This window comes from Zophobas morio, unplaced genomic scaffold, assembly GCF_036711695.1.
Source record: "Zophobas morio isolate AGI-343-1 ecotype UQ-CSIRO unplaced genomic scaffold, CSIRO_AGI_Zmor_V1 ptg000041l, whole genome shotgun sequence".
In the NCBI taxonomy this organism is placed as follows: domain Eukaryota; kingdom Metazoa; phylum Arthropoda; class Insecta; order Coleoptera; family Tenebrionidae; genus Zophobas; species Zophobas morio.
In genome coordinates this window covers 5,556,972-5,584,527 of record NW_026972146.1, presented here as the reverse complement: position 1 = coordinate 5,584,527, position 27,556 = coordinate 5,556,972, and the positions used below count along the sequence as shown (strand labels likewise).

The window sequence follows — 27,556 nt, the reverse complement described above, 5'->3', positions numbered from 1 at the left end:
TCTCAGTGATTCAGTGGTGTTCACATGAGCATTTATCGCGATACAACAAAAGCTTAGTAGAAATAACCAGACGTATTATACTTTAAAACCCTTCAAATTTTTGTCTGCGATAATTTCGAAATTACTCTCTTTAAGTTTGTTTGCCGCCTACAGGAACGTATTCTTGTCGTGTTAAAAATTTCCACCTTGCTGGAAAAGCGTGGCGATCGCAGCACATTAGAGCCCTTCAGTTTAGAATTATAGCGTACATTGGTTAGTTTTTCATTCGTAATGTTTAACACCTTGATTTATACACTAGTATCACCATTTTACGGCCGTTAAATCGCTTTTGTAGTCGCATGATTTACGACGGCATCAAGTCAATATGAAAGCGGATTTTCCGACCGTTTTTCCCCGGCTCTCTCTCTTCCCCACGTTGTAATCCGCATCATTTTCGACGTTTTCTGTTCCAGATTCTGTGTCGGCGATCGCTTCTACCTGTGCGAAAACAAGATACTCTGCGAATACGACTACGAGGAGCGGCTGGTCTTCGCCAATATGGCGTACAACCCGCCGCCATTGTCGCACCTTAAGAGGCAGACGTCGATCCCGCCGGTAAGAGTTAGTATTTTTATTACTAATTTTTGTGTGCGTCTTTAATGTTCAGCGTGGTGCGGCCTGTCAAGTTGATTTGACCTCGCGACGTAAGTGATACGTCACTTGTGTCTTCAGGCCAAGCCAGATTTCCGCTAGTTGTCGATGTGTTTGATCTGTTTTTATTATTTTTTTATTTTTTTGTGTTGTTGCAGCCCAACATCCCGAACCACCTCATGAACGGGCACCGGGCGCCCCTGCCGCCCACCAACGGCGACCTCAACAACAACATGTCGGCTTCCGGGGGGCAGCCGCCGCCGAACTCCATCGCCAACCAGCCCTTCCAGACGGCGGGCCATTTGAAAAACAGCCCGATGTCGCTCGGCGCGACAAGCTGAAGGCGATGACGTCTGTCATAAACTGTGATTTTGCGTTGAGACTTTCATCCTTCGTGTACATAAGTTATTTTTTACTGTTTCCTTTTTGAGTATTGTTTTGTTTCGTTTTGTATTTTACGTGAAATGCTCAATCACTGCGTATACTTGTAAAACGTCGGATTCGATAAGTACATGTGCAATATTGTGCGGATTTTACCGTTTTCACTCAATTTCGATGTAAGATATAAAAACACCGTGCTGAATATGTGGTGTTGGCAATTTTGGACGGTTTTTTCGAGATTCTGTAACGAACTACTCTAGACGAACTAATTTTAATGCCTATTGTGGTCGAAACAAGGTCTTAAGTCTTGTTAGTGAACTCGACAACTAATTAAGTGCGAGCTTAAATGGACTAAGACTTTGAAACTGCACAAGATTTATTCACAATGTCGGTTGAATACAATTTCTGAATAAAGGCGCTTGTATGGAAATTTAATGGGATTTTGAAAAAGTTATAACATTAACCGAGATTACGGTTTAATCAACGCTGGAAAGGCTCGGCTGCCGATTTTAATTGCCGCTGTAAAATATGTGACGAGATATAGCTTGCGGATAAGTCTTCTGAGAGCAAATAGATAATACTTTAATCTTCGTTGTCATCGCGTTGTGGCAACGCTTCGAAAACAAAGATATCGCTGTCGGTTATGAAACTACTCCGAAGTGAGGTTATGTTTAACATATACCTCGGTTAGACAGAGGGAATCTTTATTTTGTCTGAGCTGGGGTAATTACGGATCAAACTCCAAACGGGCTTAAATTCAGGCGTCGAGTGATCGAACAAGAAGGTGTAGTTAGCCGAAACCGCAAAATTCTATACCAGGTATTCAGTGTCCGCCATTGTAATTAGGTTTGAAGTTTGTAAATAGACATTGTTAGAATTAGTAATTAATGTTGATAACGTATACTATATCGAAAACTAGTTGTTTTCAACATAAATGTTAATTATGATCACTATTATTATTGCCGTATGTTAACTCGTTGCCATTTATTTTTATCTTTATCGTTTCCAAGTGTTCTTTTCCACTGTATAAACCCCTGTATATATCCATTAGCGTTGTTTTTGTAACATATTAAGACTAGGTGCCAATTCTAGATTTTTGTGTACAAAATAAGAAAAACTTTGTCAGATGTATTCGATTATACCAATGATTTGACCAAAGAAATAAATAGATTTCATGAGAGTGGTTGTTTTTTCGCGTTCACCTGATTGATTCCAGAGGCGTCCGTTGTTTGCAGCGAGCGACTCCATTTACGTCACATAACCAACCTTATTATATACAGCAATTTCAGATTTGCGGCATAAGAAAAATTGCACCTTTCCCCTCCACGTTCCGTCTTTGTTTCGCATTCCGCACCGCCGACGCACCCTCTTTGTCGTCACTATCAGGACAATCTTTAATTTCGTAGCTTGTTAACTCGAACTTACAACAATAACGGGGCTTATTGGAGGGATTTTTCTTGGTTTTTCGGACGAGCAAAATTTAATTTAAAGCGTAACGTCGAAACGAACGCGCCACCGTTGCGTCAATTGCGACCTTATAGTCCGGAAAAAAAGACAGACATAGCCGATTTCGGCGCGCCGGTTTCGCAGGTGGAATTAAAACTCCCATAATTACCCCCGAACGGTTATTAATAACGCTCCCGAGTCCGCCAACATCCACAATCAAACCTAAAACCATCGCTTAATTGAAATTAATATCTATCAGAGAGCCAATTAGCGAAGACTGATGTAAATAACGATTCTGGCGGAGGCGCCGGGAGCTCTCTTCTCTCCACTCTCCATACACTTCCTCGAGGGCATTTTTATGAGACCTTAACGAGATTAAGGCTCGCCGTTACTAGTTTATAATAGCGGTATTAAGGAGTTAGTTGATGTAAGCTCGAGCTTGATAATGTATGCGGCTCGAGACTGGTGCAGACTTACAACTTCCAGTTTCGACGAACAACTACTTGCGAATGTAACGAATTTAATAAGCGGATCGGTCGCCGCCGCCCGACATTAAATTGCCGTCGACGGTGACGGTTCGTGAATACGTGAACGGATGGCGCGTAGCCAGAGGACGACGTAAAGGTGGCTTCACAAGGCGGCGGCGGTAAATCGAAAATAAAATTGAAACAGTGAGGGAAAAAATTACAAGAACAAGATATTTTAGAGACGATAAAAGTGTGCATTATTTGCATATTTAATAGCAGATTGGGAGTGTGGACGTGTCGCGTTGGAGGAAACGGAAATCCAGAATTTACATAGAAAAATAATAACAAAGACAAAAGATTACAGCAAAAGAAACACAATGCAGTGACAATTAAAAAAAAAAGATAAAGCATCAAAATACAACTGACTGGAAGAGAGTTGTACAAGGACACCTTGCGACATCGGCGATCTTTCATTTTCAACGAACCATTAAAAAAAAGCCAACAAGGTAGGTACTAAAATATCTCTAGGAAATTTAAAAGTTTAATTTTTAGTTTTAAACAGGAAAAACTTTGCTAAAACTTATAAAAATTAGGTTTGCTAAATGATCTTCCATCAAGCGACCACTGGAAAATTACCGTTTTTCAATTTTCCCACTTATCTTTCCATTGAGTTTCATTACAAGTTGGTGTCAAGTTTCGGCACCTCTTCTCAGCAAGGCGGCAAAAATAAATAAAAAAGAAAATCAAACTATCAATGTTTTTTTAAGCAATAATAGCTAGTACTTGCTAGATAAGATTAATTTTGGCATATGACTTATTGTTCTAAGAAAATAAAGGCTGGGTGGACGGAGCTAGTACTTGCCAAATAACCTACCCTCTAAGAAAATAAAAGGTGGGTGAGCTGGGCTAATATTTGCCAAAATAAGACTCGTTTTGGCAAATGATCTACTCTTCTAAGAAAAGATACTAGCCCCGCCCACCCACTCTGTATTTTCTTAAAATAGGTCATCTGCCAAAATCAATCTTATCTTGTCAAGTATGAGTCTGATTTTTGCAAATGACAAATCCTCTAAGAAAATAAGGGTGGGTGGGTGGGGTTAGTGCTTGTCAGAATGAGACTAATTTTAGTAAATGACATATCCTCTAAGAAAATAAGGGTGGGTGGGCGGGGCTAATACTTACTAGGTAACACTGATTTTGGCATATGACTTATTGTTCTAAGAAAATAAAGGCTGGGTGGGCGGAGCTGGTATTTACCAAATAACCTACCCTCTAACCAGAGAGCGATATTTTTGTAACGATGAATAATTGACGTAATTGATCGTAACTATAAATTGCCGGTGGAAGTTTGATTTTTTTATTTTTACCGCTAGTATATGCACATTTTCGGAAAGGCGGCACATTAAAGTGCAATGTGCTTTCGAATAAGCGGCTGAATTTTGCTACATTCAGGAATATGTTTGAAATTTTTCGGCCCCACACGATAATGTATAAAATAAAACAAATGTCAAAATTAACTATAAAATACGAAAACATTATGTAAAATTTTAAAAAGAACAGAAAAGAAATTCCTGAACAATAATTGTTGGATAGAGAGCATAAAATTAATAAATAATGGCGTCAAAAATATTAGTCTTTGAAGTTCGACTGTTTAGCTATCAGCGGTGTAATTTGCCGCTCCCTAGACATAGTGTACGCTCCTCGTCTTTCCACTCGTCGCGGATTATTTTATTCGGTTGTTCTCTTCGTCTCGATTGTCGCGATCAAGTCGGCCGTGTGCGATGCGATAGTCACATTTAAATACAACTTGTGTTCAATGGCGCGACTGTGCGATTTATTCGCGAAAACATGCCCGTTCCCTCTAAAATATGTATTTGTATTCAGTATCAGTGCGGTCTTAACGTCCCATTGATACACCGTTCCGACGTTTCGACTTGTTTCGAACCTACTTTACGGCCGGAAAAGTTGATAACTGCCGGATTTTCTCCGGATCATAAAAGCTTCAGCACCGGAATTCGCACAAGAAAAGCTATACGGAGGTGGCGGACATATTTTAGAACGCTAGCGCACAGTTAAGTTATCAGAGCTAGAGCGCGGAGGCGGCGCGCCGCTCCACTTCATATAAACAGAGTGGAGCTTCTAATTACCATACTGCGATCTTAAATAATGGCCTGTATTAAGAAACGTTTAAATAATCTGGGAACAACCAGGTGGGATCCAAGTTTATTCGCTAAATGCCTCTATTCTTCATCTTAACTTCGTCTTTCTCTCGCTCTCTCCCTCTTACGCCGTTCCGGGAGTCTCTCTCGCCTTAAGCCCCGCCAGATTTACATAAGATTATTTCACAAACTGGCAGCCTTTAACTTTAAACCTACTTTAGCAAGTAAAGGGAATTTTAGACCGTCGAGGAACTTGTCGCAACTTTTACATATTTGATTGGGGATTTCATTTACGTTTTAATCCGCTCAAGCTTGATTGAGCTTCCTTAACACCTCTTCTCGCTTGCAAAAACTAAATTGTTTGATAAAGTCGCCGTTTATTTAGAAAAATCGACCCCCCCTGTCTATAAACTGCTAGCGACCAAATCTCCTGTCAGAGCCACGTAACAAAATGCCCCATCGTCCGGAACCGGCTGATCCAATAAAAATTGATTTGCTTCAGGACTAGCCGGATCAATTACCGGATTAATCCGGGCCGACTTCTTCGCCGCGGCGTCCAAACGCTCCAGAACAACCGGCGGATACTCAGTGAAAGGACCCACGATACGCAAATCGTGCAAATAACCCAAAAGCGCCATAATGTAGTCGTTCCTTATCGCTTTCATGCTGGAGCAGTGATCACCATGGATGGTACACAAAGTCTGCAACCACGCCGCAGTTCTCGTCTTATCTTCAGCAGGAAGCAGCGCGGCGTAAGGTCGCGTCAAATACAGCAAATACTGAAACTCTTGGTCCAAAACCTAGTCGGATTAGTACGTGGTACAAGCACAACCTACTTTATCGAGCCTGTGGTCCTGTTTACATTCATCTGGAGAACCATGCACGCTGCAAGTCATCATCTCGAAATCCTCAGGAAGCGACAAAAGCGTCTCCTGCCACATCCTGTCGGTCTCCCATTCGGCTGCAGTCGACGGTTCCGGGTGAATCGTCTTCAAACAAACCAAAGCGTCGTCTGGTGGCTTTTCCCGAAAGATTCCAGAGACCTCATCATTGAGAAGATTACATGTGAGAGCTACCAAATACCTGTTTCGCTTTTCCCTCAACATCGAGGTTTGGTACTCCGGTCTGAACAATTTTTTTATCCACGGAGTCACTAAAGCCTTATCAGGGTCGTTCGTCAGAGTCGGTGCTATTACTTTAAGCACGGAACCGTAGTAGAGGAATTCCATACTGAGAGCATCCTGGTGGCTGTAATTACCAGGTTCGAGAAGATAAAAATTTTAAGGTTGACGGGGTTACGTTGCTGATGGGGGTTCCGCTGGAGGTGCTGCTGCTTCTCCCTCTGGTGGAGCTTCTCCAGGTGGAGCCTTTTCTTCTGGGTGAGGTGCTGCAGCTGCACCCTCTTCGTTCGGTGGAGCGTTTTCTTCTGGTGGAGCTTCTCCGGTTGGAGGTTCGCCTTCTGGTGGAGCTTCTTCAGGTGGAACCCCACCCGCTGCTTCTGGTTCTAGTACGGGATCCGGTGTCGCCGCAGGTTCTTCTGCTTCGTCTGCCATTGTGAATTTTGGTGAGGGATCAGTGTCACGAAAATTTGATCGACGATAACTTGATTATAAGGACTTGACATTCCAATGATGTAAGTACTGTTCTGTCCACTAGATTAAAAAAAGTGTGAACTGAACAGGGTTTGTATAATTGTAAGAAATTCAAGTGTCTCAGTTCGGAAATTTGTATCACTATACTTGTCTAAAGATCGATGACGTCTCATTCATACCAGTTATTGACTTTTAAAGCGAACAAGGATCTATACTTAATAAATAAGGAGCCAAATGAACACGAAATACGAATCGGGGAAAGACAAATTTCTGCGAAATTTTGCCTCCCCCTTCCCCGCTGAACCTTTTCTTTTCAAAAAGGGCGATTTTTTCGCCGTCCTCGTCCTTTGTGACCGTCCATTGTTAGGTCCTGATGTGATTGACGTGTTCGATTCTCCTAGAATGATGTCGACTCGATCTGCCACTTATTCGGTTTAAATAGTTAATCGTTTGCAGTTCCGTGCGAACGACGAATTTTCCTAAAAGTAATAAAAGAAGAATTAGTTGTCAGACTGCGGACGCGTTAATTTTTGATGCATGTTGTGGATATTCCGCTGTTATTTTCGTCTGTACATAGATGTTAAGGTGTGAGTAATAGGGCGTTCGAAAGCAGATTTCCATTAGCGGCGGACAACAAACTGTTGGTTATTTTAGATGGAAAAATGGAAGAACAGTGTTCCCATGTCCCCTGTGACATACCGGTCACTGATTCCAACTGTCTGACTTATCGAATATTGAACTGACCGACAGGGAGTTGGTCGTGCAGTGGGGTGGAGGCGAAGGGGGTTTCTTAAAAATGGGGAAATTTTCATCGGCGACTATCATAGAATAAAACAACTCGATATAACATTTTTCAGAATGTTGTGATGCCTATGGTTACGGAATCACAAAATTAATTTCAACTTCAATATAAAACAATCTGAATCAACTGAAAGCAATGAAGACAACAAATATTTCTTTGAAAAATTTCATAACATAAGGCAAGTGTAAGATCCTTATGTTGAAGAATCTCTTCGTTCCAGTATTTCGAGTTGCGAGTTGGTGTGAGCGTGGACGCGCCGCCTCTGGCTCGCCTTCACTTACAAGCCGGCTCTGATTATCGATGGTCTCGGAATCGCTGACAGGTGGTAAAAATATTAATCCGGTTAAATAATGAATCGCGTTTCGCGGGGGTTGTTTAGAATTGTAAATTTATTTATGACACTTGGATGTCGCATCCATTTTATGTATATATTCAAAGTATAATAAAATAATTAAAATTTAAACGGATGCAATTAATAGATAAAACTTTTTGGAGCGTATTTTTTTGTATCTCTCGCACACACATGCAAAAACACATCATACGGGCCATGTACCGAAAGCTTTTTTAATTAAATTATATACATAATAGGCGACGACTTTAATTAAGGGATTTAAAACAGTTTTCAAATATAAAATGGGTAAAATGCAAAACGGTTGAACATTCATTGCTTCAAGTGTACAAAAAAGCGTGCATGAAACGGACACATTTATAATACGACCGCCGCCGCCCCCATTAGATTAAGTAAAATGCATTTCATGTAAAATTTTTTCCCCCGGATAAATTTATGTGTACTTCCGCACCGTCGTCCATTTATTTATCGCGCGTCGAACTCGTCAATTAATTTTTCGAAGCGTTCACCGAAAAACAAAAACACAAAAAACGCAACCCTTAAATTCGACGTCTGATAGATGCATCGCGCCGATAAGCGCCCAAAACTCATTTCGGGCGGTGATTGCGGAACCGCAGCCCCCCGTTTAAGGGCGCAAACAAAAACGGGCGCACTGTCATCTTTCGGTTACATACGAAATTAAATAAAATGAAAAACGTCTTTAGCCTGACATGTACCGTGGTTGTGGATGCGGTAAGGGCGAGAATTACACGATCAACTGGAGGGTGGTCGACTTTACTGCTATTGCCCTTTCATGGAAATAACTGTCATCTATTTTGCAGATAAGATCGTAATTGAATCGGCTTGACGGCAGATTTGCACACGGACCACTGCATGGAATGGGTACACTATTATTTTGGATACAGTCTCGCAGAAATATTGCGCCCCGCCGGTGGCCAGGGGCGGACTACAATTTTTTACCGAGACTGATTTTTTTTTTTTTTTTGACAGAAACAGCCGTTTTAAGCATTCCTTATAAATTTGTTTATGCGCTGAAAAATTATTTTAAACTAATAAGCTAGAAACAATATTTTTTATTGAAAATGTGCCCGTGGCATTTTTTTCAAAGTCGTGTTTCTGTATTCAAGGCTTTAGATTGTATTGCTGGCAATTATTCACTGTGATAAAATCACGCATAAAATTCATAAATTCTTTATAAGTCACGATAATGCAAAAATTAGTGTCACTGTGCACTGATCGGACAACTCAAGTACTTTGCTCTGGAAATTTATGTCGTAAAAAGTTAATGTTTTCTCTACTTGGTAGCTTGTAGTTCAAGGTTGCAACAAATGTTCAGCTGGACGTCACAGACTACTTCGCAGTGAAAATGATTAGCACATATCTTTCCTATTCATTTTTAGGATTAGTAACATTGATTAAAATCTTGTTTTGAACAAAAAAAGTTTCTACATATTTCCATTCCTGGTTCCTGTTTCGTCTACTACGTATTGGATTAGATTTAATTACATTAATTAAGAGATACCTCACTAACACCGAGTCGTCGAAATTTCAAAAATTTCGTTCCGGAATCCGAAGCAGTTGCATCCAACAATATGAAACTAGAATCGATAATGAACAGTCGATTAATTACGCCATAGTTTTGGATTTGGAAACGTTGTCGAGTAGGGAAGCTGATGCCGTGATACAGAAGCCAATAATCTCATTAATTAGTTAATTAGCGCAAGGTATTTTCAATGACAGCTAAAGCGCGCGTACAGGGATGGTTATGTCGGTCGGAAACCGCATAATCATAACATGACCATACCACGAACGTTGCGGCTCGTCTCACCATCGATAAAAACAACCGAAAAAAGAGCAGCGAAATAAAGTTTCGCAACTCCAAGCACTTCTATAAGTTGCCTTGTAATGAACAACTAATTAATGAATTTGATAAACAAAGTTCGTTCCCACTTTTATTAAGTAATACTTGAATGGATCTAACAAAGTGGAAAATTCTCCCAGGAAAGAAGGTATCGGGTGAATTGTCGAAGCAAATTCGGAGACATTCACCGATCAATTAAGGGATAAAACACAAAAGCTTCTTGCTAGATGAAGTTTTCGAAGAGAAAGGATTCGTTCGGATACGATTTAAATTCTCTTCGATTGTTTACTAATTATCGCCCGAACAAGCTAAAAATGTTTCCCATTTACATTCTAATTGCATTCGAATGCGAATTCGTAACTCCGGCTGATTCATTCAAAGCTCCCCGAGCTTGCGGAGCAAATTGTCTCGGTTTTAACTCAGACGTGGTCCGGACGACACATTTTAGAAATTCTACACACCGAGCAGATCGCCAGCTTTACGCCTCGTCGGCTTTCTTAAATAACCCTAAAGGCTAATGTTGACAGTATACATCGCCGAACAAATATATACTCCGTTTACCGAACAGATGGAGTTGTAGAAGTGGTGATTTTCACTTGAGTTTTGAACACTCTAGTCATACCTCTTGTTTCCGCTCACTTATGTTCGAGTGGTGATCACTCCATCTGTTCGGTAAACGAAGTATAGCGTAGAACGTTGTTAAAAGCAAAACAAAGTGCTTGCAAATCCGAAATGTACAACAACGTCGCCAAAGAATAATCTTCAAAATACGACACCTAATGCGTGGGTTCGAGTATCTCGAGTAATTTGTGGGCGAAACTGGATCCCTCATTGTTTAACAAGTGCGAATTCGAACCTCTCCCTTTTAACTCTCAGAAATAATCCCGACGACGCGTTTTAAAAATTTCACGGGTGAATCGTGGATGTGTGTTTAACGCTTCGTCCACTCCTTCGGCCAGCCCTCAACGCAAATTGAACTTTAATTAAAGAACGATCGCATGTTAGCGGTTGTTGTTATTTGCTACGTTCACTACAGCGCTTGTAATAGTGGCGAAGGGGCAGATAATAGCCGCTGGAACGTCGTTACCGCCCTACACAGTAATTGGGTAAATGGGAATTGTCTACCCGAAATTAGCAGATTCTTGTTACAAGTGTACGACCGCCGCCGAGCCTCGTCGAAATAATAACGGACGCATCGAAAACTCGTTACGCTAACGACCACGCAGACGGACGCACAGACATTTTTGAGCTTTTTTCAATTTCGATTTCGAGAGCGCTCGCGACAGGAATTAGCTGACGTTTAGCTTTTTAGCTTTTTTGTCGAAAGAACGAGAGGCGTGTGCTTCCTGCACAAAGGGGGTAAAGCTCTGAGCTTTGTTTGTACGTTACCTGGTTGCGTTCCTTCCGGCTGTACGTAATATAAATAATCTTACTTCAACTCTTTTGTTGCGCTTTGTTACATTCGAAATATGAGACCATATTTTATTCACTGCCTCTAATTATTCTCCTTCTTGCTTCTATGTGTTATTCTACACGTGTAGTTCGTTGTACGAGTTAATTATTGCCGACTAAATTAATTGTGTGCATTGTTTGCTCTATTTCACTTGCGAGGCTATGCGGGGACGGTCCCGGATTTGTGCAGCGCCATCTGGACCGTCGTAACTCGAGCCAGACCTCGAGAAACAAAAAATAAAGCGCTGCACACCGACGTGAGTGTTACTTTCGAATTAACATCAGAAGTGGGATTAGCGATTCGACGTTTCTGGTATATAATTTTATAAATGAGTCGGACGATTAGCTATTAGTGTCTTCGTCGACCCTTTGATTATTTTTTGCGGTTTTCCCCCGCCCATCATTACCGTGTTCGCTCTATGTGCAGTCAGCGTGCGGAAATCAATCGGAGCTGCCGTGTATGATGATGGGGGCGCTAAAAAGGTAATGAAGGTGGGTAATGGAGAAGATAAATAATAACGGCGTGCAGCTTAATGAACGGGTTGTATCGGGAGGACGTGCATGTGTGCTATCCAATGTTCAATATTTCACGGGCTAAATACCGTCGTTATGAGATAATGGCCATTAAAACACGGCACACACAGCGCATATTACGTATTTGTTATTTTGTCATTTTCCTTTATTTTATCTGGTAGCCGCTAAATACAAACGACTGACTAAGCGTTTACGGCACTCTCGTATACGCCGAGTTTTTTTCGACGCAGCGTGTTTGGAAAAGGGGCACGCATTGACACGTTGCCACCGCTAAAACGAGCCGAAAAGGTACCAATTTCAGCAATTTTTTAATCGCGCGTACCTAATTGGAGAAAGTGGGTTATTGTGGCGGAAATTTGCTAATAACGCTCTATTCTACAAAATATCGCCGCCAGGGAAGCGTCAAAATTGAAAATAATCGGCCGGGGTTTTTTTCGAGCTATAATTAGCGAGCGCAAACACTCAATATGGAAACTACGTGCAGCGGATTGACATTTGTTTTTGTTTCTGAAATGTTACATTGATTTAGACTGATTTATATAGACAACGTTTCACATATCTGAAAAAGTAACTAACTAACGATTGTGGTAAACGACGTAAACTTTCATACCTGTTTTTGACCTGAAAAAAAAATGCAAACTTAAACCAGTAATAAGTGTTGACTGTAAACAACAATTAAAGCGTGACGCAAAAATTGCACTTTTTTTCCCTCGTCAACAGCTTATCGTATTATTCTTTCATCACTCTCCAGAATTGCATCGCTTTGATAAGAAACCCCCATCCGCCCCGCCCTTGCTCCGTGTGTGTTGCATCCGTTATCGCAAGGGTTGTTTCGTCGCAACGCATCCCTTAATCAAAACTAATTTCCCGGTTGACCGGGCTGTGGACTATTCCGGTTAGCAATTAAACTAAGGACATTATTTTCCTAATTTCATTGCTATTCCATTAGAGGTCTGCGTGATGCAGATAGCCAGTCGCGTCGGCCAAACTCCGGGTGGCTCCGGGCCACCATTAATGGTGCAAGTCCGGACTGTGCGGGCACCCCGAATGCGGCTAATTACGTCGGACGGACGTCGCGTCGACGTTGGACACTAACTCCGGCTATTTGATCAGGAGACCGCCGCTGCATTGCTAATCTTTATTAATGATCCACTTAATTACGCCGATGTCGCCGTCTAGCGGCTTCCCGAAGCTCGGCACGAGGCCGCTCCGGAGGCAATATGTTGGAGACACTAATAATCCGAAAAGAAAAAGTAAGGCAACGCTTTCCTCAACAACTCGAGGAAAAATCTCCTAACCTAATTGTTGGTGTACGCGTCGCACGTGTTTCGCGCTCGCAGCGTCCATCTTCCCGCAATGAATAAAAATGCAAACGACCCTCTCGTTATAAAGCCATACATCACGCACGCGTCCATGCATCATTCCGTACATTAATACGAAACTAAAGTCCATATTTTATCGCGACGATTTATCTCGAATGCATTTAGAGCAAGTCATGGAAGGCAGCGTGCGAGGAGGGGTAAGTGAGCACCAGCACCCCGTGTTATAATGGGGTAAACCGCGTTGTTATGCGCTGATTTCACGCCGCTATCTGATCGTTACCCCGCCGTGCTCGCTAAGCTGCTTTACTGTTTCAATTTCGAACCGGAGCCGAGTACAGAGATTTTTATTCGGACGGGGTTTTGTCATCGGCGATAATTCATACGTCCGCGTCCGCCGCCGACGCCGCCGCTAAACAAGTTTAAAGGAAAAAAATGCGTGTTTTCGAAATAAATAAAAACGTATTTATGCGATGGGCGGGAACGAAAAACCATCCAATTTATTTCAATAACTCGACGATCTTATCGGGAGACTAATGTCGTGACTGCTGTAATTCGATCTGACGCGCGGAATCGGAAAATGGAGCGGCGTTCCGCTGGTTTGGAAATGCTGCTGGTTTATGGCGGGGAAATCAGTAAAGGGTTGTTTTTTGGTTTTAAATTTTTGTAATAAGTGGTAATTTTTAGAATGAGAGCGAATTTCGTAAATATCTGGCGCGGTTGTCAGTTCGTTCAAACCACCTCGAACTTGACATTATTTTTATTGATTACACGTGGTTTATTGGACGAATTTAATTTTGGTGGCCGTTTTAAGTTTTCTTGTTTTTCGCTTCAAGTTCCGTGTGATTGTCCAGCTTTAACTGTCTGCGGAGAGCGTTGTGAGGTATAATCTTAATCCGGATTTTTATTAAAAACAATCCACTTGTGTCATTTCCAATAAATAACCCGGCAGAAATCTAAAGTGGGGATTTAAGGGCTCACAAACGGCTCAGGCATGGCTACACCTACCTAACACCTCCATAAAACAAGCTTCCGTTTATATAAAAGTTTTAGAAACGTCACTAAGTAGAGCCTACTTTATGTTATGTTTGGACAACACGTGCTCTCTGACGTTTATACCGAAAATATGGGGTAATATTTTACATTTTATACCCGTTTTTTCTTCTCTACACGACAAAAGATTCGTAAAATTGCCACTCGGAACGTTGCTAGCCTCGGTCCGAACAGCCGTTATCGTGATTAACTTCGATGTATAATCGGTTCGGTAAGGAGCCGACAAGGGGTGAACAATTTTAATTACGAGAAAGAGTCGGCGAAAAAGTGCACCGGCCACCGAAACACCGCCGCCGCCGCCGCCACCAGAAAGCAATTTAATTTTAAAATTAAAAGGCATTTTGCGAAATTAATATCAACGGAACAAAGAAGCAAGAGTATAAATTACTCGAAAACAACAATGATTAAATAATTAATGAAATTCTTCGAGTTTGCGTAAATTTTTAATTTACGGCACCTCGCGGACGGCCCGGACTCGAGTTTCTTACTTGTTCGCTAAGTAATAATCGCCGCAAACGAAGCACAAAAGTACTATAAAACGCGGATCCGTGATTGTGTATTTTACAATTGGGGGTTGGTATGCCCGGAATGAGTGGCGGAATTGGCTTTTCTAATTTAGACCGTCCAATAAAGGGTTATGCGAGCAGCGCGATATTGTCCCCAACCCCTTTCGCCTGCTTATTACTTGTTTTACGATATTTAATCTCGGTTTACACGGGCACAGACTCATCGGAACGCTTTAATTAACTGGCCCACCCCCGGCCGCCGCCCCCGATGACGATATATTTAAATATTTGCCCGCTCGGATCGGCTGATGAATTTTATTAATTCGCAGGGGGAGCATTCCTAGCCCACAGAAGTCAAAAATATTTTTAACGCAACATTCCTCTCCGCAGACCGCGGCATCAGTCATCCTCCATCCACTTTCGCTCCGGTAATCCTCCGGTGTCAGTTTCATAATCTGTTTGTAACTGCGGCCCGGAATTAAATTGTCACAATATTACATATTTCGAGTTAAACAATCCGCACAGAGTTATCGCGTTCCAAAGGGCCGCCGCTTCGGAATACGCAAATTATTGGCGTTTTTTTCAACGAGGGTTTTCACTAAGCGGACGAATCTAGAAGCTGTCGCCCGGAATCGTAACCGAGTGCCCTCCGGAAGTCTATCCGATGTAATTTCTTTACAAAAGCTCTTCCCTAAAAGTCCCGAACATAAAATAGATACGTCAAAAGTTTGATGTATAAAAACAGTTGTCTTTCAATGGCCATAAAAAGTCCTGTCGCTATATAATACACTGTCATGTCAGCGAGAACGTTCCGGAGGGGTGAGCATACGGGGGCGGTTGCGAAAGTTGCCGGAAACCAACATCTCTTAATACCCGGAATATCCCTTAATTCGACGCAAATGTAACAAAATCATTTTTAAAACGTCTCCGGACTTTCACAAACTACATTTACTCTCATGCTTGATCATTTTCCTCATTTTACATCCATTATAAATTTAAAATAGAAACACTTTCTTGAACAAGGATAAGAATAACTAGGAAAAAGACAAAAAAAAATCATCCAAAAAAGAAGACTACAAAAGAGTAACAAGGAAAAGGGGATAAAAAGCGCTGCAATGTGACAAAAACGATATTAAAAAAACTGGTACCGAGAAAGTGTCAAAAAGGACAAAAAAAAAGCACTTTAAACGCCAAAAGAGCCAGGAATAAGCGCCAAAAAAGGTGGTTAAAAAAAGACGACAAAAGGCAACCGGAAAAATGGTCAAAAAAACGCCAGACAAGGAATGAAAAAAAATGACAAAGAAAACACAAAAAAGTGATTAAAAATGTGATAAAAACTATTAAAAAACGACAAATAAAATGGAAAGTAAAAAAAGAGGAGGACAAAAAGGCCACAAAATAATCAGCCAAACAAGGAGCCAAAAAAAAATAACACGAAAAAGGCGTTCTAAAAAGCTTTAAAAACATGCAAAACGTGGTAAAAAATGGTCCAAAAAAAAACAAAAGCAAAAAGGCGACAAAAAAAGCGTTAAAAAAGCCGACAGAAATAGCGAAAATAAAGCACCAAAAAAATGACAGAAAACGACAACAAAAGCACCAAAAAAGCGCTCCTAAACATACAATAAAAAACGCCCAAAAAAACAAGAAAAAGGCCCAAATAAGGAGATGGAAAAGGGCCAAAAAAGAACAAATAAAAACAGATAATTAAAAAATACAATAAAAAAAAGTGACAAAAATGGCAACTAAAAAGCGCAAACAACTATAATCCAACAAAAACTAAAAAAAGCACTAAAAACAACAAAGCGACAGAATAAAGGCATAAAAAACGGAAAAAAATGCCAAACAAGAAGATGAAAGGAGGCAAAGAAAACACGACAAAAAATACGATAAAACAATTGAATAAAAGAGGGAGAAAAAGCATCAAGAAGCATAAAAAAAACACGCAGGAAAAGAAGAATACAAGAAGGAGTCGACAAAAAAAATCAATGAAAACACAAAAAAAAACACAAAAAAGACAAATAAGGCGGCAAAAACTATCAAAAAACGACAAAAAATGGCAAAAAAAGAGAAGAACCAAAAGGTTACAAGAAATAGACAAAAAAAGCGGCCAAAAAGTAGACTAAAATGGCGAAAAAAGGCATGAAGAAACCAAAAGAAAACCCCAAAAGCCCCAAAAAAGAGGGACAACAAAAACACAAAAAAGGCGGCAAAAAGCGGACGAAAGACACTAAATAAGAAGATCAAAATAGGGGCAAAACAACGTATCAAAAAAAAGGGATGAATGCATTAAAAAAATGGCACCAGGAAAGCCCAGAAAAAAAGAAATCCAATAAAAACGCGATGAAAAAAATGACAAAAATACGACGACAAGGTAAAAACGATAAGAACGGCAATAAAAAAGCAACAAAAAAAAGCAACAAAACTACGGCAAAAACAGAGAAAAAAGGCCACAAAGAAAGAAATTAGACAAAAAGAAAGACGCCAAAAAAGCTAAAAAAGAGATACAAAAAAAAGGACAAAAAAAAGACAAAAAAAAGACAAAAAAAGGTAATGAGAAAAATGCGATAAAAAACAACTAAAAAGCACTAAAAAAGCGACGAAATGGCGATGAAAAATGACAACAAAGAGTAACAAAAAAAAGCAAGAAAAAAAGGCACAAAAAAAAACGAAAAAGAACGCCAAACAAGGAGATGAAAAAAGAGGCCAAGAAAACACGCCAATAAAAGACAAAAAATAGATAAAAAGAGGACAAAAAATTGTAATAAGAAGCATCAAAAAAGACAACCACACGATAAAAGAAGAAAACGAAAAAAGAGTAGACAGCAGAAAACGAAAAAAACGAGAAATAAAACGAGCAAAAAATGATTTAAAAAAACGGCGAAGAGATGGTCACAAAGGCTACAAAAAATGAGACAAAGAATGTAATAAAAAAGATGACAAAAATATGAATACACTGAAATGTACTCAGTTTTGAGCTTTTAGATAGACTGAATCCAGTAAATTTTCAGTGAGATAGCGTCATGAAGTTTTTGGAATGGTTAAACAAAAAAAACTTTAATTAATGGTTTACCATTTTGAGAAAAATCTTAACACTCGTAAAATTTCAGAGCAATCAACAGAAAGACAAAAAAAGCACCATAAGAAAGGCGATAAAAAAACGGACCAAAAAACGTGATAAAGACAGTTAACAAAAACGACGACAAAATAAAATACGATTTCAGAGCAGTCAATTCTAACTTTTGTCGTGAAAATCTAGACGTGTGGGTTACAAAATAAGGAAGTACAAATTAATTATACGTAGAAACTATTTGTTTCCTAAAATTTAAATAGGAATTATTTTGCAGAATTTTGAGATGGCGTCATCAAGTTGATAGTAGGGATGATCAGACAGATTTTGACTAGACGATTCGTAAAATATATCAATCAGTCTAGCAATTTCGGAGATAGAAAATGGACATTATAAAATTTTATTGCCGTTACAACACTTCCTTACCTTATAAGCGTGCTGCAAGTAAAATTTAAAATTCCTTTAAAATCGGTTCTTGAAAAGCTCACCTATGAAAGGAAACAAAGTGTTGGTCCGTCCGTTCATGCTACTGCAAAGATCGGCCGTTGAATTGAAAAACATTGTTCCTTACAAGAATTCGTCCACTGAATTATTTCAAAACCGTTCTGGAAAATTCTGTCAGCGAGCTGCATGAAAGCCCGCAGGATTCGCATCGTTTTGTAGTAACTGCGAATAATTTCAACATCACTAAGCTTCCCCTAAAGCTCCGCTTGGCAAGTAAGTGTCGCAGTCATTTTCGGCTTACCGCTCGCCATTACGTCTACCTCTCCTGCTGGCGGTCCTTATTGAAACCTCCGCCTTACAATGTACCGCCGTCGATCTCAGCCATGAATAAATGCGCAAAAATTGCGCCGCGGGGGTGTTTTAAATCCGGCCTATATTGGCCATAATGGCGCTAATAGCAATTCCGGGGCGTTATGCGGTAGTATCTCGTTAAACCGGCCGCCGCAGCTCCGGTTTACGTGTCATTTGCGGCCAGACTGGAATTAAAAGTTAGGGCCGTTTTATCCATCGGCAATACGGGCGATCATGTGTCCGTTCCGGGCGCGGGTCGATCCCGTTTTTCCCGCTCCGGTTTTCGGTAATAAGAGGGTCGGTGTCGCGGAGGTGGGCGCGGGACGCGCTGCCGCCGCCAGCGAGATGTGCAAGTAATCTGACGAGGAGTCTGTTAATGTTTCCCTTGGCGGTCGTTACGCGGCGCTCTTATCGCCGACTGAGCCACTGATTGCTTCATTTCAGACAATTGCCTGTTTATATTCGGCGGACCGCAACCGCTCCTTATCCAGATAAAGCAGGACCTGTTCCTTCGGCTCGCTCCGCTCGCTCGACGCCTGTTTTGTGTGCTGTTTTGTGCGCGTACAAGGGATTATCTCCAGGATAACGGTAATCGCTCGCCTGTTGGCTCTTGTCGCCGGAATAACGGCGTGTTCGCACTTGTCGTTAAGATTTTTTTTTCCAGCTTTCGTCCTTATTCCGTCGACGGGATCGATCCGGCCGGCTCCGGGTTAATTCCGGAACAGTAAATCTTGTTTATAATGTCGCCGATTGTGGCGGTGCGATTCGGATACCGCCGCGGCGGTCGTAAAGACATCAAAAACGGAGTTCGGTGCGCCGCCCCTCGAGCACGGCTTTGATGGAGCAGTAATCGCGGATAATTGTGAAAAGAGAATTAGCTCAACAACAATGTTGGCTTTTTATGTAGACAGCTTGTAAAAACATCCCGGTCAGAACGGAAACTAACTTCGCTCGTCCGGAGGCGACTTACGATTTTATTCTCTTAGGAACGAACTTTGAGACGGCGGCGCGTTTTACAAGGGACGGGGAGATCCGAAGCTGTAATTAACAGGGGACAGGGGACGGAAAATCTAACGTCACTCACTAGCATTGTTGACGAATGGCTTTCCGTAATGGCCCTTCGACCCCCTACATAAATACAAAGGTTAAATTCGTTGGTACTTCAAGATTCCCAAGAGCAAAAATATCCGAAATCTCAGAAATGTATCAAAATATAGAAGGAGGAAATTATGCACAAATATCAATAAACAACGAAACAATGGCAATTGGAAGACTCAAGAAGAAAGAATAAAGAAAAAAAAAAGCTCAGAAAAGACAACATTAAATGAAACAAATACTAAAACAAATGACTGACTATTCCTGCTTTCGCATTCATCGAGTGACCTACATGGTCTGAATTCTTCATGAATTAATAAATACAATATACAGGGTGAATCCCTAAGCGCTCGGTCCTCGATATATCATGTATACCTACTAGAGATAGAAAAAAGTCAAATGCCAGAGATTCTTTGAACACAATAGTCTAAAATTATTTTTAACTATACAGACTGTTCTGTTTTTAAGGCGTAGCACCCAACTTAGTCTTTTTAAATGAAACACGCTGTATATTTTTAAATACTTTGATTGACTTCTTAGGCGTTACAGCCACAATTTACTGTTGAAATTCCGATGGGACGTTGCCACGTTATTCCAACTTTCTTGAAATTTTGTGGTAATGGAAGGGTTCACAAAAAATCGTAATAGGGTTATTTTTTGTCTTATAATATTTTATGGAAGGATAAATAAAAGTACGAGCTTTGTTGTGGTATCAAATCAATCAAATTTTAATATACAGAGTGTTTTTAAAAAAATCTAAAACTTTACAATTTTCAAATATCAATATTTCAGTGTTTTCAAAAGAAACACCTTGTACCTTACTTTATTTTTTGGCCACATTCTTTTAATAGGCATGTCAATGTGTGTCTTACAAAAGTACAAAATCGCCGTAACTATCAACTTTAAACATAGAAAATACAAAAAAAATTGAATAAAGGGTAAAACATTTTTTATAAACATTCTGTATTTGAAAATTCAATCTCACTAATGCCACAACAAAGGGCATATCTTTCTACAAAATGTAAAACAGATTTTACAAACTTGCTGTGATTTTTTGTGAACTCTTTCATTGATAAAAATTTCCAGAAAATTGGAACAACGTGGCAACGTCGCAATTTCAACAATAAGCTGTGGTTCCAAAGCCCAAGAAGAGGTCAATTAAAAAATATATAACTACAGGGTGTTCAAAAAATCACATTAAGTTAGACAAAAGTCATTAAAAAATTCTTTACGTCAATTTGACGTTCACAATGACAACGAAATATCGATTTAGAACAATATATCAAAAAACATGAAAAATTAGCCATTGTTGTCAGTTTCATGCTAAACAATTTTTAAGTTTCTTGTTATCTTATAAAATGAAGACGACGATGGATAAAAATAAGATAACTAACAAATTATTTTGAAAAATGAAAGTCTGATTGATTTTAGGTATTCAAACAAAAAATTGAATTAAAATATGCCGAAATTTCGAAAATAAAAATTAAATTTTGAAGGGCTGTATCTTCTACATGTGGACAAAAGAACAACGTGTCATAGATTTGGTGCGTATACAGGGTGTTTCACTAAAACAACTAAGTTGTGTATTACGTCTTAAACACAAAACTCTCTGTATAGTAACCTGTATTAGCTTAATATAATTTTGGAGTAGTCTTCAGAGAACCATAGAACTTTGGTCTTTGCCTTTTTTTGTATATCCAATAGTTAATGAAATTTGAAGGAACACGCGTTTAATGGCTCACCCTGTATAAAATAAATATCTCCACATCTCAACAAAATAACAAGGCTACCACAGATTTTAAACAAAGATAAATGATCTCTTGAAAGGCATTTGTAACCAACTTTTTAAAATTCAAAACATTCACAGTGCTTTTAAAAAAATGGTCCCCTTTTTATTTACTCCTATATTTTTTTATACAAAAAAGTGGAGGCGCCGGGCTAGAAATTAATTTTAAAAATATTTACGTATCAACACATTCTACAAGAACTCATTCATATCTATAAATATTCTGATGTCAGGAAGAAATGACAAAGTAAATGTAGACTTAATTCAAAATAAATCGCAGCTTTAGAGGCAGATTTAATCAACAATAGTATGTTGCTTGAAAACTCATTTTGTTCCGTTATTTAACAGGATACGAGAAAAGTAAGGACAGATTTGCGATCCTGGCAAAATTTCCCATCAGAATGACACTTTTTCAAAAAGTTTTGCCAACTTTAAATTTTGCATAAAAATGGTGGAGGCGCCGATATAGAAACTATTTTTTTTAATTTAAATAGCACTTACTGTACAAAAATTTTAATAGCAGGCCGACAGACGGAACTATTCTTACTCAGTAAAATTTCTTTTTTAAGCCACTTAAATAGCCTGACACGACCGGACTGACCGACCTGACCTCACCTCACCTCACCTGACCTGACCTAACCAGACCAGACCCGACTTGATCTGACCTAAACCAAGGTCAAAATCTGTGCATGTTTAACCATGGATTCTACTAGTTTTAATTTTTTTGCATGAAAAGAAATATTTCTCCATCATTTAAAACCATAGGACTAAAATAATGACACACTTTTCGTCCTGAGAATTGTTTTTTATATGTAGAATAATGTCGTTAAGATAGCTGTCCCATTTTAAATTTTGAGTCTTTGTTTTCAGTTTTTAATTTTAATCTAATTAAAAATCAAGTATATCGCTGAACAGCTGATACCCTAGCAACACAAAACAAGTAAAATTTCTCTTGTTTTTTACTAACGCATTTGACTCATCACAGCCGTCACTAAATGCAAACTCTCGTGCTTCATAAAGCCAGCCCGCAATTGAAACTCCCTTCTTCCACCTGCAGCACCGTTCCGGCTCTTGTTTAACCATCAGCATAACTCGTCCTCGCGAACCGCTTCCCTTATTCCTAACGAGACAAATAAATAACAAAAATGGAAACGTCGTCGAATGTGTAACTGTTGCAGTAGGGCTGTGTGGCGGCGGCGGTGGCGGCGGCGGCGGCGTCGTAGACAATGTAAGTTGGCAGAAGTAATTACGATGAGTGGTGCAGGTGTCGCTCAGTGTTCACCAGCTCACCACTCAGTGCAGAATTACAGCGCGGGGACCAGTTTACATCAACCAATTTTCTTTATGCCTCCACGTCGATATACATATTGAAAACATTGTTACATTACGGCGCCCCCGAAGGCGAGGCTGTCGCCGCCCGCCGCCCCCGCTTTTTATCGCGTTAATTCGTCGATGCACGCGATTAATTAAATCGCCGGGCCGCCCCCGCCCGAGATAGCGGTAAGGGCATGAATTATATGCGCGGGCCCAGCACTTGTAATTGAGTTAGGTAGAGGATTAGGGCTAATAAGGGCCCGGTATATATCAAAACCGGCGCGTCGCCGGTCGGTGCCGGCGTAGTGTTGTTATAAACAGAGATACCGGAATCTGTGGGCCCGGATAAATCACCGGACTCGCCGGTCATTAGTTCCAGCCGCACACATTATCTGGTCACCTCCGGAACCGCCGACTGTCTGATGCCGGGGACGGCTGTGCTGCGGCGCAGACCGCCAATATCGTGGCGTGATTTACAGGGAGTGTTTACGTTTTGAGATATATGACGTCACGGGGTGGGGGCAACATCCTTCAAAAATTCTGTAAGTCAAAAAAAAAATGAAAACTAGGATAACAAATGCTAAAGAAAAAAAAACAAGAACAACAATAAGTAGTACGAAATATATACTCATAAAAATTTTTGGAGAGTTCACCAAAAAAAATGGCATCGTCCTCGCCCGGCCTAATTGCCGCGTTTCCACATCGAACGCGGAAAAATATCGCTCCTCGATAACGTCATCCCGGAGTTTGGTCCGGAATTAAAATAGATTAGCCCTAAACCGTTGTCACGAGGAATAAAAACTCCGCGCATATTTTCAGCTCAATTTGCCGACGGCTCATCGTCTTAACGACTTTAAGGTGCTTTTTTAAATTTATCAAGTCTCTTTCTCTTCCCTCGCTCCGCTCCGTCCTCCCCTCTTTATATACCTGCCGGAGATAATCCAAGATTGATACAGCAACTTATTCTTGCGCTATCGGATTTATCGTTCGCGTTTTGCATGCCCGAGAAGGACGAAAATGATCCAATCAAATCGCGCAATTAATGCGTTTTCCACTGCTGGAAGTTTGTGTCGGGGGCGGCGGATTTGGAGAGCGGCTCTGTGTACGAGTTATCAGCAGTTTGCACACCGAGTGGCCGTCTGTTGCGTGTAATTGCGACTAAACAAGTTCACTGCTGCGTACTAATTGATGTCTATTGCGACATTGTTTCTAAATAACGTTCGCTCCTCCGTTTCCAACGACCCTCTTGTTTAAAATTAATTAAATAGTATTGTCAATCCGGTTATTGTTTATGCTTTGTTCTAGTCGGTGTTTAATGAACTTTGTGGATCGAATAAGCGGGCGCGGATTTGGTGCAGACGGAAGGGGCGAAGGGACGCAGAGTGGCACGTTTAGATTTGATCGGTAAAAACAAACTGAAACCGGTTGATTATTGCCAATGCCAAAGTTGAAACTGTTACAAAATTGCACAGTGGCGGTTCGTAATTGTCGCTGAAGATGGGTCGTCAAAGACGAAACAGTCCAAATCTACAGATCGAGTCATTTGTGGACGCAAAATGCAAAATGTTACAGTTGTAGCGTTGTAAGTAAGAAAATGGTCTGAAGTTCATAAACCACAAGTACCGAAGTATGTAATTTTATAAAACTTAAATAGCATTTATTACGCAAAATTTTGAGATTTTGTGTCATAGATAATACACAACTGAAACCATGTATAGGTATTTCAATACTTAATTTATTGTCTATGCTTTTGTAGCTTCGCAACATGGTGTGATTATATGTAAAAATATACGTTTAAATGCATGCTAGAGAGAGCGTTGATTGGGGTTTGTTCATTTAGTTGTAAGTAATTCGGCGAATGCAATAATTTGCTGTTATAATATTCTAAAAAGAACACTGTTCGGTATTCTCAGAAGGGTTTGCCTTGGCGGAGTGAATTTCGTTCCAATAAAAAATCCAAAGAACTCTTTTATAAAAGAGTGGCATAATTAAGTATTGAATAAATTAACTCGGTCGGTATCAGATTCGCCACGGCAGTAGGATTATATCGATTGAGCAGTTCATTAGCTACTCCTTTAATTAAGGCCAGCAAAAAAGGAAACCTTCTCTTAAATTTAATGATCTCGCCGAGACAGAATAACCACTCACTCATCGACCGTCCGAATTAATTCAATAACTCCGATTGCCTTCCCTTATCTCATAATTAATCTGATAATGGCTTCTGTTTGTTTTTTCCTTCGTCCGCCCCTCGGAAAAAATCCTTGTGAAACGTCACGAGACGATTTAATTTAAAATTTAAATCGCCACACACGCCGGCGCGACGATAACGCGCCGCAAGAAAAAAGCATTTTTCATTAGCTCATTACATATTAAAAACTCTTCGACTTCAAACGCTCCCATGTCCCGCCGCAATACATCTTCGTAATTAAAGTTATTCGAGTGGTGCTTGTCGAACAAAAATTACGAAATTAGCGTCATTATGAAATTTTTATCGGGGGTAAATTGTACGCGTTTATATACCTGTCTGGCATGGAAGCGGGCGCTTAGGTTATACGCCAGCGACTCCTGACGGCAGAATTTCAAGTGTCTGCTAATTAATACCACTAATTGGAGGTTCCCCTCTCGGCCGATCCGCCAGTGGAATAGAGCCCGGATTTACGATAGGGACGTGAGTCGAAGGATTTCACGGACGATCGTTTTCCACACATTGAGAGGGTTACAGTTAATTTTCGTCCGTTTAAGTTTGCTCGTGTGTTTACGGCTGCCGGTGACGTTACTTGAAGAATCACGCAGCGAGACGGTGCGACGAACAGGGGCGTAGAAGACAAGAAACGCTCGACGAACGGCCCGCTAGAGGGCAGAGTCGGACGGGGAACGTTCGGGTCACTATATCAAATTAGCGGCGACCGCAACCGTCGCGACAATTACCTCAATTAACACGATCACGGCACAAAAATCGCTCACTATTTAGTGCGGTTCTTGGAAAGTTTAGACACCGAAAAATACAACGTACAATGAAGTCGAATTGTTACTAAATGATCTAGCGTCTGCTAAACTACTTACTGTCAAAATTAAAATATGAGTGCTTGTTCTAACTAAACGATGAGGTTCGTACCGAAATTTTTGATGAACGATTGTGAACAGAAAAAAATAATTACCAAATCTAAAACATGACTATATTTAATTTCATTTTCCTGATACTTCCGGGAGGAAGCGGGTACCTACAATTTTTCATTGCTCTGAGGGGTGGAATTATAACCTTCAATCTCCTATGAATGTTGTCTTTTATATAAATAACAAAAACATTTTCGGATAAACAAAGAAATGGGAAATTTTACCCGTGATACACTAGAGCAACAGTGCCCGAATCCAAATTTTACCTATATACTTTTAAATGAAGTAAAATTTCGACCGAAAAAACATTAGTAGCCACATGGAGTCCGCGAATTTTTTTGCTTATAACTTCAAAAACAAGACAACGGATCCCCGAGATTCTTTCAAACTGTTTTAAAATCGATAATATAGTTGGATTCATGTATCTTTTTACACACGTGACCAAAAGCTAACGTCCGAACTAATAACTGTTACTTTGTAGTAATTAGTCAAAAAGATGACAATGTTCATAAGGTCAACATGACACAAATGTGTAGGCTCAGGCAGGTCTTTTGGTTTCGGTGCTTTCCGATTGGGTCGTGATTTTGTCGGACTGGGAAGGACGCCAAGTTTTTCTTTTCGAGTTTCAATCTTCGAAACCGTTCGGCGAGTAACGCCTAGAGTATCTGCAACTCGCTAAAACTTTGAGCGAAATTATTAACCGTGAACCTTCAAGTGGTTTTCACTTACTCGTTCTGTACCATTTAATGAGATTAAAGGACCACCGTTTTCCTTCTCAAGAGCAAAATACTCTATAAAGTTGGACACGATGTCCTGGGCACGGGAACTCAAACGTTTGCCCGCCGTGTTATAGACCAAACACGAACAAGAAATAAGATAACAAAACATAAAAAATAGGACAACGAAACAAGAATCCTAACAACCAACGAACTTTACGAAGAACTGAATAGAAAACTTGAATAGAACAACGAAAAACTGCGATTACCCACTCTGTGTAAAACCAAAAATGACAGTGACGTTTGATGAAAAATCGATGAATTATTATCAGTCACTAGATTGACTACATCAGTGCCTGTCGCACTATGTGGACGCATTCATTACGTATTTTATCTTTTTCTAATTCAAGGAACTTTGTGGAAGAGAATAACTGACGTAGAGTGTAATTTGGCCTAATTTCGTTAGACATACTATTTGTCTGGCTCTTCGTTTTTGTAATCCTTAAAACAAAGATTCTTATGGTAGGTGCTGTCTGAGCTTGTATGATACTTCGGTCACGTGTGTCAAAAGATACATGAATCCAAATATATCAGCTTTTTCTCTAACAATCTCAATGTGTTCAAGACGACTTTGCTTCGTATACTGTATACCCCTTGTAAAGGATAGGTTTCCGTAAATAACTCATTATTATTATTGTTAAAAGCCAGACACAGGATTGTCGAGATTATTTCAAGCTACTTCAAAAACCAGGCACAGAGGTTCCCCCAGATTCCTTCAAACTACTTAAAATACTAAACACAAAAGGCCCCCGAGATTCAATCAAACTATGTCACAATCTAAACAAAAGTAGTCCCCGAAATTCGTTCAAACTATACAAAATCAAAAGGAAAGTGGCCTCGAAGATTCTTTTAAACTACTTCAAAATCTAAACAAAAGGGGTCCCCGAGATTCATTCAAACTACTTAAAAAACAAAACAAAAGGGACTTCCGAGATTCTTCCAAACTACTTCAAAAACCAGGCACAACGGGTCCCAAAGATTCTATCAAACTACTTCAAAATCTAAAAAAAAGAGCCATCGAGATTCTTTCAAACTGCTTCAAAATCAAAACAAAAGAG

The 27,556-nt window shown here is 40.1% G+C and overlaps 2 protein-coding genes across 4 annotated transcripts in view; one reads left to right on the top strand and one right to left on the bottom strand.

Annotated features, from left to right (window-relative positions):
- LOC135140839 (LIM domain only protein 3-like) overlaps window positions 1–2,191 on the top strand; it is a 41,220-nt gene extending 39,029 nt beyond the window's left edge. For 2 of the 3 annotated variants that reach the window (XM_064071549.1, XM_064071551.1), the window contains 2 exons: window positions 453–600; window positions 789–2,191. In XM_064071549.1, coding sequence (XP_063927619.1) covers window positions 453–600; window positions 789–971 — 331 coding nt within the window. In that variant the 3' untranslated portion in view covers window positions 972–2,191. The remainder of the gene's footprint in view (window positions 1–452; window positions 601–788) is intronic. The other variant, XM_064071550.1, reaches the window with a different exon arrangement.
- A 3,249-nt stretch (window positions 2,192–5,440) lies between these two features.
- Window positions 5,441–6,675, bottom strand: LOC135140838 (uncharacterized). The gene is made up of 3 exons (XM_064071547.1): window positions 6,383–6,675; window positions 5,920–6,331; window positions 5,441–5,883 (listed from the first exon to the last, which is right to left on the bottom strand). The coding sequence occupies exons 1-3, from the start codon at window positions 6,634–6,636 to the stop codon at window positions 5,488–5,490; spliced, it is 1,062 nt and encodes a 353-aa protein (XP_063927617.1). The 5' UTR covers window positions 6,637–6,675; the 3' UTR covers window positions 5,441–5,487.
- Between the last annotated feature and the right edge of the window lie 20,881 nt (window positions 6,676–27,556).

Coding starts and splice junctions, on each gene's coding strand:
- LOC135140838 (XM_064071547.1), bottom strand. CDS start 6,636: ATGGCAGACGAAGCAGAAGAACCTGCGGCGACACCGGATCCCGTACTA. Junction 6,332..6,382: donor GCGGAACCCCCATCAGCAAC/GTAACCCCGTCA, acceptor TGGTAATTACAG/CCACCAGGATGCTCTCAGTA. Junction 5,884..5,919: donor AGGACCACAGGCTCGATAAA/GTAGGTTGTGCT, acceptor TAATCCGACTAG/GTTTTGGACCAAGAGTTTCA.